This window comes from Epinephelus lanceolatus, chromosome 16, assembly GCF_041903045.1.
Source record: "Epinephelus lanceolatus isolate andai-2023 chromosome 16, ASM4190304v1, whole genome shotgun sequence".
Classification (NCBI taxonomy): Eukaryota; Metazoa; Chordata; class Actinopteri; order Perciformes; family Serranidae; genus Epinephelus; species Epinephelus lanceolatus.
The window spans coordinates 31,507,411-31,521,637 of NC_135749.1; the positions used below are offsets into that span (position 1 = coordinate 31,507,411).

The 14,227-nt window shown below is 39.2% G+C and overlaps 1 protein-coding gene and 1 pseudogene across 7 annotated transcripts in view; both read right to left on the reverse strand.

The window, feature by feature from the left end:
* Positions 1–14,227, reverse strand: part of LOC117263029 (major histocompatibility complex class I-related protein 1-like) — a 58,068-nt gene that overhangs the window by 35,332 nt on the left and 8,509 nt on the right. For 2 of the 6 annotated variants that reach the window (XM_078175879.1, XM_078175884.1), the window contains 2 exons: positions 7,160–7,462; positions 6,864–6,971 (listed from right to left, as the gene is read on the reverse strand). The exons of 1 other annotated variant lie outside the window; for it this stretch is intronic. In XM_078175879.1, coding sequence (XP_078032005.1) covers positions 6,864–6,971; positions 7,160–7,462 — 411 coding nt within the window. Of the gene's footprint in view, positions 1–5,654; positions 6,005–6,579; positions 6,598–6,863; positions 6,972–7,159; positions 7,463–11,466; positions 14,226–14,227 lie in introns of those variants that run through there. 3 more of the 6 variants (XM_078175883.1, XM_078175881.1, XM_078175882.1) reach the window with 3 other exon arrangements.
* LOC117263030 (major histocompatibility complex class I-related protein 1-like) lies at positions 7,470–9,224 on the reverse strand (annotated as a pseudogene). Its single transcript, XR_013493619.1, has 3 exons — positions 9,143–9,224; positions 8,655–8,921; positions 7,470–8,008 (listed from the first exon to the last, which is right to left on the reverse strand). The product of XR_013493619.1 is annotated as a major histocompatibility complex class I-related protein 1-like (transcript).

The window sequence follows — 14,227 nt, forward strand, 5'->3', positions numbered from 1 at the left end:
TTCAGTTGAGGCTTAAAAAATGACTTGAAGTAACAATTTTAAGTAAAGCCTCAACTGAGTTTAAGCCACTAAAGTCTGTTGGGCTGTCAGGTCAAGTTTTCGACGGCTCAGGGCTTAAATTTGGTTAAATCGTCAAATAAAATGACTATTATAAAGGAAAAAGTATTTTAATCGACGCTTCAACTGAATTTAAGCCATGAAAGTCAGTTTTTGAGGCTCTCGAAGTTTCTAATGGCTGAAATTCAGTTGAGGCGTTGAAGAAAATGACCTAAACAAAAGCAATTTTAAAAACAGTTAAATATTCTTACAGTCTCCATGATGAAGCAGAAAACTAGCTCCACTGGTGTCCTCTTTTTGGTGGTCACTTGCTCAGTTTTGTATAAGTCGTCGAGTGAATGTTTCTCCTCTAAAGTCTCAGAGTGAAATGATGAATTTGAGAAGTGTCTTGTATTTATACAGTTTTGGTCGGACTCCATGGCAACCAGCTTCATACGTCATCACTAAAAGGACACTGCTTAGTGAACACATTCAATTTAAACGGTGTGTTATACGACTGTCGGCTAGCATACTTTATATCACTACTGTAATAACATCTGGTCAAACTGAGTCAATGGAGGTCAAACTTCCATATTTGTAAACAGAATAGCCTATAAAGCAGATTTACCTGGTAGCTGTTTCAGTGCAGCACATCTGTTACCTTTATCTTTACTTTGGTGTCGGATAGTAGAGCTCAGGAAACACAAGATAACCAGCTGTTGCTCCATGAAACATCTGGATAAAGCTGTAGAGCCGTTAGATGAGCTCGAGCTCTCATCATCACGTGACAGGTGCAGCGATGCTCTTCAGTGTGGCCTCAACAGTAAATACATGTAATACAGATCAGTGACTGTGGTAACTTTATAGTTGAGATGCTGTAATGGTAACTTTCAAAATTCTTAGGTTCACTGTAACAAATAATCAACCTGGGTATTTGTCTCAAGTTTAGACAAAATATCGATTCTTTTTTTGGGAGTGGGAGATTTGATAATTGATAGATATCTCATGAGATTATAAGGGGCAGTGGGCCCTGCATTATGTGTTTGTTTGTTTGTGTACCCTTATCTGATTCTTTGCACAGTGATAAACTAATATGGATCATCACAGCCTCATTGGAGGTTTTTTGTTTCATGGTACTGTCACTGCACTTGATAATGCTCTTAATGTGCCTTTCTGTGAGATACTTTTGTTGCTGTTCATTCCCAGAGTAATGTCACAAATGTATCCTCCACAATCTGTTGTGCAATACTGAAGCTGAACAATACTGTATTACTTGTTCAACAGAGAGATGACCAGAAAATACAATCCCTTGTTTTAGTAGGCATTAGTAGTCTACACTGATACACTTGGATGCTGTCTTGCTCTAAAGGAAGCAACTACCTCAGATCTGGTGACCAATCACTGCTCTCCGTTCCACGTAAACAGATAAAAACTAAAGGTGAGGGAGCATTTATTTGTTATTGGTCCTAAACTGTGAAATAGTCTCCCACTTACAGTTGGATCTTCCCCCTTCATTCATGCATTTAAAACCCATCTAAAGATCTATTTTCTATAGCTCCCTGCCATCATTATGATGACATACCCGACCACACGGCTTAACACATGTATTTTATTTTGTTGTTTGTGCAAAGCTGTTTTTGCTATGATTACGTCAAAACATTGCATGCTCTTATTAATTTTCCTTACATTCTCTTATCCATGACTATTTTTATTTGATCATTCATGTGTGAAGTACTTTGGTCAGTGCTTCTTGTTTGAAATGTGCTCTATAAATAAATCTGACTTGACCTGACTTGACTTCAACAGACTAGGAAATGTTCAGTCCCTTGGTATTGATGGACAGCAGCCACAACGTGGCCTCATTATCACAGTTTGTGTTTTCCATAGGCTGATATTTTGCAGAGTATACCACTGGGCAGTTGTGGCTCAAGAGGTCTGTGGTTTGATCTCTGGCCCTTGTAATCTACATGTTGAAGTGTCCTTGGGCCCGACACTGAACCTCAAACTGAGTGTATTTGAATGTTTATCTGATGAGCAGGTGGGACCTTGTATGGCAGCTTCTGTCATAAGTGTATGAATGTATGTGTGAATGGGTGAATGGTGCTTTGAGACATGCTGTATAAATGCAGTCCATTAATTTTACCATCAGCACTATTAAGATTAATAAATTGTTAGTGTACTAACTATTCTCTACAAATTCATTCAAAAACCCTATTTCAATATCAAAATGTAGGATGGGGTAGTCTACAGGGTTCCTACAGCTTAAGGCGAGTTAGATTTAAGACTTTTTTTTAATGTCACTCAAAATTACATTTAACCAAAATTCAAAGAAAAAAAATCATGAACCGACATCAGTGACTTGGGGTTAGGGACATTTTGCCCATTTAATTTAAGATAAAACGTGACTTTTTTTTGGGGTCAAGTTAAAAGTTAGATGATGTATTTCCAATGTTGAAATATTTTATCCTTTTCTAAAGTGGAACTCACAAAAAACAGTCATCATACAACAAATGTATTCAAATGCATTCGTTTTACCGCCAAAAGTTTTTGGCATTTCACTGGGTGCACGAAATGTGTATGTGTTGTTGGTTCTGCTATCCCCATCTTCATGATGTTAAATGTGAGGGCCTTTCGGTAAATTACCAAAAGGATTTAGATTTAATAATGCAGTCTAAGAAAAAAATATAAAATTCTACTCCCCATGTTTTAGCATTAGTTAGATTTTTGAAAGATTGATTTTTAATTGTCCAAGATAATTTCAACTTCATAGTCTATTTGTTTACTGTTAAAACAAATTGTTTGGCCCCTCAAAGAAAAGTTGTTATTCTGCACAAGCATTAAAGCCTTGTCATGCGTCTTGAGGACATTAGGGGTGCTACAGGAGAAAGAATCTACATCCACAGCTTTGTTTTCCAAAAGGGCTTCACTGAGTGATCTGATTCATGATCTATAAGTTTTATGCTGTTAAACAGACTACAGAGGGAGCTAAAAACCAGACACCACAGTTCATGATGTATGATGATAGCTCCAGAAAAGGTAATGTCACCAGAGAAACAATGCTCCATATGTAGTCCTAGAATGGCAATAAATGATAAAGATGAAGTTAGGAGTTGTTTGAGTTAGGATCAACCCAATAACCTCCTTTATCTTACTTACACATGGCTTTCTCAGCCCAAACAGCACCGCCACCTTAAAAAAGAGCTACTGGCATGGGAAGGAAAACACTGGCTTTAGACTCAACATTCCTTGTTAACCCACTAATCATGATCCTCTCACGTCTGTTTTTTCAATATGATTCCAGTCTTACCCCAGTTGGTCCTGATCACTGCTTTGTCCAGTTAACCAGTCCAGTAACCAGTTTATCAACACAGAGGAATAAAACAATGACATATTAAATTTGTTGTTGCCCTCTAGTGGAACGTTACTGAAATGCACCTTTTTCTTTCTTTCTTTTTTTTTTTTTTAACTTTGAAACGTGTGTGAAGTCCTCTAGTCCTCCTAGTCCTATGTATGTGTGAAGTGTGTGTTGTGCTCATTATTCAAGAAAAAAAATCCAAATAAAAAACATTTGATCAGGCTTTAATTAGTTCATGAGAGGAAACTGTAAATCATGTCCATATCAACAGGAAGGATGCAAAACACACACACACACACACACACACACACACAGAAAGAAAAAAACCAGAGAGAAAGAAAACAACCAAAACAATAGAAAACACAAAATTTAAATAAACACAAGAAGTTTGTGCTCTAGAGAAAGGATCAGCACTCAGTGAATAACCTCCTAAGCCCTGTGATAAGCTATTATGGCAAGGCTTAACTATACAGACCAGTGAGCAGTGATAACTAACATGTCTTTGGGGTCATCAGGTGGGAACCTCCTTTCACCAGTGTTTCGTCTAGTTGGTCCCACGACACCTCCAGGAGGCTAGACAGCGATCTCTGGTGTCCCAGAGACACTCCCCTAATGCCAGGTCTCACTGCTCCCCGCACCAACCCAATAACCTCCTTTACCTTACTTACATATGGCTTTTTCAGCCCAAACAGCACTGCCACCTTCAACCAATCCAGGCTCCGTACATGCGAGCTCCAGGTAGAAGCAATGCTGATACTACCTTTCCTAGCACATTCACCATACTCTATTTCACACGCTACATAGCACAACTCCAATATAAGCTAAAGTTAAAGGAGATAGATAACTCACAGGATCAGCAAACACACTCACCTTGCAGCATGGTCTCAAACAAAAGGGATTCAAATAGGCCACTCCCACACTTAAATAATCTTCCTCTTCCTGGATTTCCTCCTGAGAGGAAGTGGATCTCTCCACCTGATCTCAAGGAGTTATGTACCCTGCCTAGTAGTTCCCCCTGCTGGCCCCCAACTGACATTATTTCTTCTCTTATAGATCCATTGGCTTGCTCTACCTGCTTCATCTGACATTTCCTTCACTGTCTTCCTCAAACTCTGTCCCCGCACTCCGAGTTCCCCCAGGAGCGAGACAGCTGATCTTGCTATGAATCCCCTACACCCCACTTCCACTGGACAAATCCTAGTTTTCCATCCTCGCTGCTCAGCTTCTGCTCCTAAGTCTGCATATCTAAGGTTTTTTCTTTCATAGGCTTCTTCCACTGAGTCTTCCCAAGGAACTGTCAGCTCAATGAAATAAACTATCCATTGACTCACTGACCACAACTCTATGTCAGGCCTCTGCTTGGTACAAACTATTTCCTGGGGAACAACAAGCTTTCCCTTAAATCTACTTGCATTTCCCAATCACAAGCACCTTCTAGGCGGCCACACCCTTGCCTCCTTACTAACTTATCCCTTATGTATTTCACACCCTCACGGACAAACTGAATTGCTAAACTTCTATTCTTAACACCTTCTGAATTCACCTGTCCTTGTTTCCCTTCGATGCCTGCAGCTAAACATTTCAACACCTGGTTATGTCACCATGTATATCGGCCTTGTGACAAGCTAACTTTACAGCCTGACAAAATATGCCTTAAGGTTGCAGTACGTGAACACAATGGGCATGATGGGTCCCCATTTACCCACAGTTTTAGGTTCTGGGGGGTTGGTAACACATCATATGTAGCCCCTACCAGGAATCTAATACGATTCTTCTCCATACTCCACAGGTCCCTCCAACTAAGCTTCCTTTTTCACTTTCCCAATTCAACCACTGTCCCTGTTTAGCCTGGGCCACTACCTTTGCACCCCATAATATCTCCTCCTGTCTACGTATCTGTTCCACGACCAGCTTTCTTTTGTCTTTGAGACCTGCTTTTTTCCATACCGGTTTGCCTGAGCCAAGCCCCAGGCCTCCCCGGCCAAACTGAACATTACCTACAATCTCTGCATGCCTAAGAGCTGCCTCTGCCTCCTGAACTGCCGACCTTGAGTGTCACGTCCTCTGGCAGCTGAAGTATCCCTTTTCCAAACAATGCAACACTACTTAGGCACCTAGGAGCACCCAACCACTTCCTAATATAGGAGCTAACCGACCTTTCCATTTCCGTTTTACTATACTTTATTTGAGGGAACAACGCGCATCGCGTTCAGAGTCATCAGGTTCACCTCAGATCAGAGGTGAACCTGATGACGCTGAATGCGTTGTTCCCTCAAATAAAGTATAGTAAAGTCTATGTCAGTGTGCGGAGGATTTGTTTGTCCAGCTCATTGATATGTTGGGTCTAAGGGTCTAAGTCATTCTTTGATTTATATACAAGCACTAAGAAATTTCAGAGCATTTCAAGAATGGAAACGTCAAACAGAGGTTCATGATGTGACAGCCAAAGGGCTGAACTTCATACTGTTCACCAACAAAGAGAGATGACTGGCTAAATGTTTAATAATATAAACCAAATAAGGTTGAAGACCAAAAAGTGTTCCAAATGAGTCTGCAGAAACTTCACAGCCACAGTAACTTCAGTGGAGTTATCTTCTAATCCTCACTGGGAGCCTGTCAAGACAAATTTATAAATGGTTCAATAACTGAAAGGTATTTGAGACATTTTTGACATTCAATATAGAAAAAGCAAAAATAAATAAATGAAATAAAATGTAATAAAATAGATAAATATATTTTAGTCATATATCAGTTTCTGGACTGTACTTAAATGTAGCCTTTAGAGAATTTCTTTAGATTTTGCACAAATATCTACTCAGACTAAAGGATGAATTGATTATAATTTGGTGGTTAAAAGGTCACTGTGACTTTTTGTCCCTCTCATTCTTGTGTACACGAAATCTCAAGAATACCTATGGGAAAATCTTCAAATTTGACACAAACGTCCACTTGGCAATGAGCTGATTAGAATTTGGTGGTCAAAGGTCAAGGTCACTGTGACCTCACAAAACATGTTTTTGGCAATAACTCAAGAACTCATATGCTAATTATGACAGTTTAACACAAATGTCTAATTAAATAAAATAGACAAACAGACTGGACATTAATGGTTGATCACTAATGTGCACAAGCACATATTAGCAGATACATAAAATTTCCATCGATAAAACAAATAAAGGAAAACTTACTGTTTGCAGGTCTGAATCCTGAAATACAGATGAGAGATCACAGTATTATATGTTAAAGAAAAGAAAAGAAAAGAAAAGAAAGAGCTTTATTTGTGAGGAAACAAATAAACACTTGTCATATGTTGACTTGTTATCTCTAATGTGTACTGTTGGCAGTAAAACTAATGAATTATACTATTTTTTTGTGTCTGCATATGCACATGGTATTTTGAGCAGTTAATGGTTTTTGATGTATTATCCTGGAGTTAAACCAACATATTGAATGTGAAAATGTCTTCACTCACCATGGTTGTTTCTCTTCCAGATGAAGACTCCAGTGATGCAGAGTGTCAGCAGCAGCAGTCCTACAACAACTCCAATAACGGCATCAGCAGGAAACTGTGAGGGAGGAACTAGAACCACAACAGAACATTCACACTTTGTCTCAACCACTAGATGGAGATGATTAGAATTGGTATCAAATACTTCTGTGTATAACATCTTTATGATTGAACTATAGTGGACAAACAAAACAAAAAACAAACAAACAAATTAAACAGGTGTGTTTTTCCATTTCCATCACATCTGTTTCCAGTCTTACCCCAGTTGGTCCTGATCACTGCTTTGTCCAGTTTGGTGACGATGTCGTCCTTCACACCAGAGAACTGAAACACACATTCGTACTTCTCCCAGTCTTCAGGTGGGACTGATGAAATGTTCAGGTCACTGCTCATCTGGAAGGATCCATCGTGGTTGTGGAGGATCTCTCCGTGGTCCACGTCCTCATGAATCTCCTCTCCATCTTTCCTCCAGAACATCATGGCTCTGTTTGGGTAGAAACCTGTGGCATGGCAGCTGACTGGAGAGGAGGGAGACTTCTGGAGGAGAGACACTGAGGGAAGGGCTGCAGAGAGAGGGATAGAGACAATGGAGGGAAAGGGAGTAAGAGAGGGAAAAGGGGGCGGTTTTAGCTTTGTTGGAAAGTCGCAGAGCATGCAAAAATCAGTCTCTACTGATTGGTGAGGGCTATACAGATGTTACTGCCACAGAAAACGGCCAAAAAGAAAGACTGACAGACAGACTGATTGGAGTGATAATACAATTACAGTTCAGTCTGAGTGGACTGTATAAACTTGTGTCCATGAAACTACATCAGGTCATGTGATCCTACCTGTTCTCTGCAGGGAGCTCTTGCCAAAGGTCACATACATCTTCAACCACTCAGGGCAAATCTGAGTGATTCAATGCTTAAGGTTTTTAAGGTCAGCTTTATTAACATCCCATTTCTGTTTGATGATGACAGCCTGTGGTTTCGGAGCAATCCATGTCTCTGTCTTCAGGTCCAATGATAGGAAGTCTTCTCCATCATAACCAACCTGATTAAACCCATTAACCTCTCCAGTCTCATCGTCCCACTCACAGCCACTCATACTCTGTAAAATGTGAATACCTGAGAGACAAAGACTGTAATTAACCATGATGAACAGATGATATATTCAGAGGAAAGATGGTTTAAATATATTGTATGATCCTCCCAATTTTGTGGTGCTTCAAGAGCAGACAATAATAGCAGGTTTTTTTTTATATGACTGATGAAACTCAACTTCTATTTCACAGCTTAAAAGTCACAATGGTAGCCATTGCTCTATGAATCCCTGACTGCCAGTGGCAGTAAACAAAGTGAGTATGTCCTCTTGCATTCTCTTGCTTATCAACAGTGACATCTGTTTGACGCCTGCAGTCTCAGATACAGTCCCAGCTCTAAATACCTTGTTGTATGCAAAATATTTTAAGTGAAAAAATAAGTAGGTACAATTTGTTTTTAGTGCTTTTCACAGACGAAGATCACAAAATCCTTTTTAAGGGCAATTTCACAATGTACATAGGATGCAAGTAGAGCATTCCAAATGAAGGTGCTTTGGCCTCAAAGGCTCAATCACCACGTCTTCAGGTGGGTGCAAGGAACAGACAGCAAATTTAGTGTATTCGATCAAAGAGAGCAGGCTAAAGAATACGGGTGAAGTAGTTCAGCCACATAAGCAGGAGTATTTAAGGGTAAGACATAAAAATCAACAAACAAGAGTAAGGAAGCCTACCTCCAGTTTGGTTAAAGCGCTGCTTGAAATTGTCAATCGTGGCTTTAAGGATGTAAGGTTGAACCTCAGTACATTGTTGAAAGTACAGCTCCCCGTGCTGAGGAAAGATTTCAAATATTTTTTTCATCCAGACCTGGTTTGTTTCTATCTTGTTGTTGCTGTCACAGTAACCTATCAGAATGCCATCAACCACTCCAGCAGCAACAAACTCTGGGAAGTTTGGAACTCCAGAAGACACAGTGATGAAAAACTCCAGCAAGTGTTTCACTGCAGGGCAAACAAGGTTTATACATTCAGTATAAATATACACACATCATTATAATCATCACTCTCATCACAGATGTGATGTATTCAGTGTGATTCTGTAAAAAGCAAAACATCACTTTTCAAATTAGTTAAGCTAATCTGCAGGTGCGTCCTGGAGCTGCCCAGGAACAAAATACAGAGCTGTGTGGAAAGTGAATCAAAGATGAAAAATGTGATCTTACCTGGAGATACAATGTGACAGAACAGAAGCAACAACAGTAACGTTTTCATCTTGTTTTTATAAAGAAGTAGGGGTAAAGGACTGAGCTGTTAAGTTTTCTGTGTTTTTACCTTGTGTAAGGAGGTGGGAGTGTCTCTGTTCTGATGACAGATGGATGGATGATACAGAAGTTGGTAAACTTGTTTCACTCCCATGAAGATCACTCTGTCAGTACATTGTATCAGAGCTAGTATTTAATGAGGATCAACATGTGACTCTGACTTTAAATGTTTTGCAGTTGCACAGAACAAAGGGGAATAAATTACAAAATATCGTGGTCAGTGTAAACTAGAAGGACATAATTAAGTATGAGAACATTTCCACCTGATACCACATAATAATGTGATAAAAATTACATTAAGGATGTATTGACCCCCTATGTGCCTGGACGTTCTCTTAGGTCAGTGGATGCAGATCTGCTGGTTGTTCCATGATCTCAGCTCATGACCAATGGTGACCGGGCCTCTGCTGTCAGACCCCCAAACTGTGGAACACTCCTGCCTATTGAGATCAGACATGCTACATCATTAGCACCTTTTAAAATCCCTTCTTAAAACTGTCTTTCATAGGAAAGTGTGGCGGCAGAAGTGAATAAATAAAGAGTGAAACGATCAAGTTGTTTTTTTGTGTTATTTAATAATGTGACAGAGCAGAATAATAAGAGTTAACACAGAATCAATCTCTTTCAGCTGACAGGTCAGAGCTTTGATACCTGGAGTGTCCTCTGTAGGTCTGACAAAGAATAACAAATTCGGCCACATAATTAAAACTAAGAAGTGCACTCTCCAAGGAAAGTTTGCTTCAGGTATAATAAAGCCTTACACATGAGGAAGCAAAATACATGTCTATGTATGGCAATGATTCATTTTGTTTATGAAGACTGAATGAATTTTCTTAATATTATTAAATGTTATAATTTATTTAACACTCATCTTAAAATGTGTGACGATTCTCAGATTTGGAATAGATGACAAAAGTTTAACTGGCGCTGTGTTCCGCTTTCAAAATAAAAGCAAGTGAGTTAGAGATTTTAAAATAAAATATTTTTCTCCTCTGCGGTATAATTTTTGGGTGGGACAAATGCACCTGTGTCCAATATTGGAGGGGACACGTCCGATATAGCTCATTTTCAGCAGTACACACACAACACACACTGTAAATAAAGACATAAACGTTGCTTTATTGAGTTTTACCCTGTTTAGTGTCGTTAGTTTGTTTGTTCGTTGAATCACAAAGCTGTAGTTGTGTTGTGTGTGTGCAGTTGGTATGACAGGGTCACAGACCATTTTCTGCAAAAGGAGCGGAGGGCAGAATTCATGTATAATAAATGTGTGTTTCAGTAATATTTGAGAATGTTAAGAGTATGTTGCTGTATAGCACTGTTTGTTACCTGGGCCAGTGTTAAAGTGCTGCTCCTTTCAGGGAAGTTTATTGTGAGAGAAAATCAGTTCTGGTGGTGTAGACACAGTTCAGGTGTTTAAACCCATCTGAAAATCTTTGAGGTGTGTTTTGCTGTGGTTCTATGGCATGAGTGTGGTTAAAAAACGGCTTCAATGAAATGTTCCTTTAATAAGTTACTGCCTCGCTACAATATGACAAATTTTATGATGTAAACTTAAAGTGAGCTTCCCCTGTTTGAAAGACCAGCAGCCGCCATTGTGTCATACCACAACAAGAGTGTTTCAGATGCAGAGCGTTTTGCCTGCCCGATTTTGTTAACTTGCAGACGATGTTGAACTGGTCATCTTCCTTGATATTTGTGCTTCTACCATAAATAAGCAAGTAAGCTATGTAGTTAAATAAATTGGGTTTTTTTGTCTGTTTTAATCGTATTTATTGTTGTTATTTCCTACTTTGTTGTGCTGTAGCCTCCAAACAAAATAAATACTTTTCAAAGTCTAGTTATGAATGACGTGGATCAAAGATTTGTGGCTGTGTTTTAGTTATTAAAAATAAATCCTTCCTTATCATATCTATATTTGACACACAGTACCTGTTAACAGGAGAACTCACCTCAAACTGGAAGTGAGTGAGACCTAATCAGAAGTTGTTATTTTAAGCCTGAAATTGATATGGGTCGATCAGAAGTTCATACATTTATTACTTATTAGAAAACTATTTACAGAGAAATCTTCACATCATGACTGATCACAAGTGTAAGAGACTGGTACTCAAAAAAAGTACGTTATCCATACTGAATACTTGTTTCGGCCAAGTATTCCACTCAACCCAACAATAAACTCATCAAAATCAGTGAATACAAATTTGTTGTCACTGATTTTGATGAGTTTATTGTTGGGTTGAGTGGAATACTTGGCTGAAACAAGTATCTGGTGAGTATATTATCATTATAAGTTCTTAAGTACTTAGAAACTGATTTCTTCAAATATTCTCTTAATGATCCCAGAACAGAAGATTATAAAGATCTGGGTCATTTGTATGTCAGCAAATTTCCTCTTGTGCACTGTGACAGCTGCACAGACAAAGGTGGATAATAACAGTAGCTACACTCAAATACACACTAACAAAGGCTGTTTAATTTCTTGTACTGGTGTGCGTTTTTTAAACTTCATCTCAGTCTCACAGCTTTCCTTGTAAAAAAACAAACAATAAAACCTGCTTGACCTGCTTCAAGTTTTGATTTACATGTTACTTCCTCGTAGACTGTAAGAGGAAACACTTTCATATATTAAGTTCAGCAAGAAATGAACGTCTCAGGCAAGTCTGGCATTAATGTCTTGCAAAACTTCCATCTCTAAGTAATGATGCACTTTCAACACAATGTATCTGTCACTGGCAACTTCAGCTGCCAACTTAGATTCCTCATCACGAGAACAAACCTGCTTGAACAGGTGGAAAAAAATTAACAGCTGAAGATCAGAAAATGTTCTGGCAGTGTCTTCTACTTTGGTAACCAGTTTCTCTCAGTATGGAGGAATTTCAGATTTTTAAGTAGACATGGCCAAATGAATCTGTGTACCCTTTGTTCTTTAGTTTTTCTGTTTCAAAACCAGATCAGAAAAACGGTAAAACAAAACAACAGAAATCACATGTTTTGTAGTTGTTGTTTTGTTTTATTAAAACAGAAGAACATGAAAATGAAGTTTTTAATTTCTTTGTTTTGTTTTTGTGATATTCGGACAAATTCGGGGAATGCAGGGAGATCTGCGAAAGAACTTTTGAACTTCGCAGAGGAGCGCTCCATTCTCAACTACTTGTAGCCTAGTTATGGCCGCACTCCAGCCTTATGCAGACCTGATCTGTGAACTTTTTGAGAGTGGCAAGACACACACAGAAATCAGTGACATTTTACAGCATGAAGGGGCCACGCAGTGTTCCATAATGAGCGTCAGGAGATTCTGCATGGAACACAACCGTCGGAGAAGTGTTGTCTCAGACACTGAATTGGAAACGGCTGTGGTTTCTGCAAAGTTCCTGAAAAACACAGTTTTTTAAAACCTTAAACAGTGTGAGAGCTCCTATAGTTCTCCTAAATGTGAAGCACATGAAGTGGTCATAATTTGAGGGAAAAAAAATTCAAAATCAAAATTGAACTCACATTCTGTATAGCAAATGTCTATTATGCTTGGATTTCTGGCTCTATATAAAACAAGAACAATATAATAGCCCCTTTTCCACCAACATTTCCAGGAACTTTTATAACCAGGAATTTATTTACCTGGGTAAAATGATTCCTGGTAATCTGCGTGGTTTGCGTTTCCACCTCACCTCAAAGTTCTGGAAAATTTATTCAAATTAGCGTGATGACGTAGATGATTTGTGTGCCCTGTATTTGGCTCTGCCGGCTTGGCTGGTTACGTGCTGGTAGAGAGTTGGGGCTGTTTGTCTCAGCCAGCAGCTAAGTTTAAAAGTCTTTTAAGATAAGTGTCAAACTAAGTTAGTCTACATACAGACAGCTGTCATTTGAGCTTATTAGTAACAATTCACTATCAGCTGAACTATCGTGCTGTCCTTGTGTAAGACATAACGTTAGTGTCGGTGGACGAGAGACTGTGGAGTGTGGACAGAGCATATTGAATATTGCTGTCTGCATGTTTACATGTTCATGCTTGCTGTACTCATGTATTGGCTTCTTACTTGCTAAAGGTTAATGTCACTTACAGTCACAAGTGTAGCTGTCGTCAACTCAAGTCATTTTCGAGTTATCTTCACTTCGTTTCCACCGGGGCCGCTCAGCTGTTCACTGGTTACCGTGTCGTGTCGGTGTATGTGTGGATATGTGTGTGTGGAGGAGTTCACCGCCGGCACAGAGAGCAGAGGAGAACCGATACCGTTAGCGCTTATCAATACTACGGTCTTTGATAATTTAGCCCTGATGCTAATTTAGTACCGGGTTTCGGGATCCATCTTTCATCAAAACAGAAACGAAGTGGAGCTTGTAGAAATGAAATAAAGTTTGCAGTGTGTGTTCTACCAATCATTGTTCCTCAGCACATCGCCCCGCCCCTCAAGAATTCTAATCTGAAAAGTCCTACCCCCCTACTAGGTACTTTTTTCAGGGCAAGTTTGGGGTTGAGGGAAAGTTTTTTACCTGGGTAATTTCTGTGGAAACACACAGAGGTTTTTAAAAATCCCGCGTAAATGAGAAAAGATCCTGTGGTGGAAAAGGGGCTAATGTTAACCATGTTTGCCATCTTAGTCTCGCTTGTTAGCATGCTAATTATCACTAAACACAAAAACACAATTACAGCTATTTAGCACACTTTGCTGTGCATATATTTTGTCATAAACCTAAGTACTGGACAAATAAAAACTTTGCCCTGATGATGCAGCCCTTTCTCATCCCTAGGGCGCCAAATACTGACACTTTGTCACGTCCCTTAGCCATAACCTGAGCATGGCTAAAAAGCATAGAACATTTTTGTGTTAACCCTTTTTACCCTTGTCTCACAAAATAATTGTACAAATAAAATTATTGATATTTTTTTCTCCCCTGAGCAGAACCAGTAGTCCTGTCAGTCCTTTGTGGATGGACACCTTTCAAAGTCAGCTTTGGTCCATTTGAATGTTAGTAGGTTGGTACCCT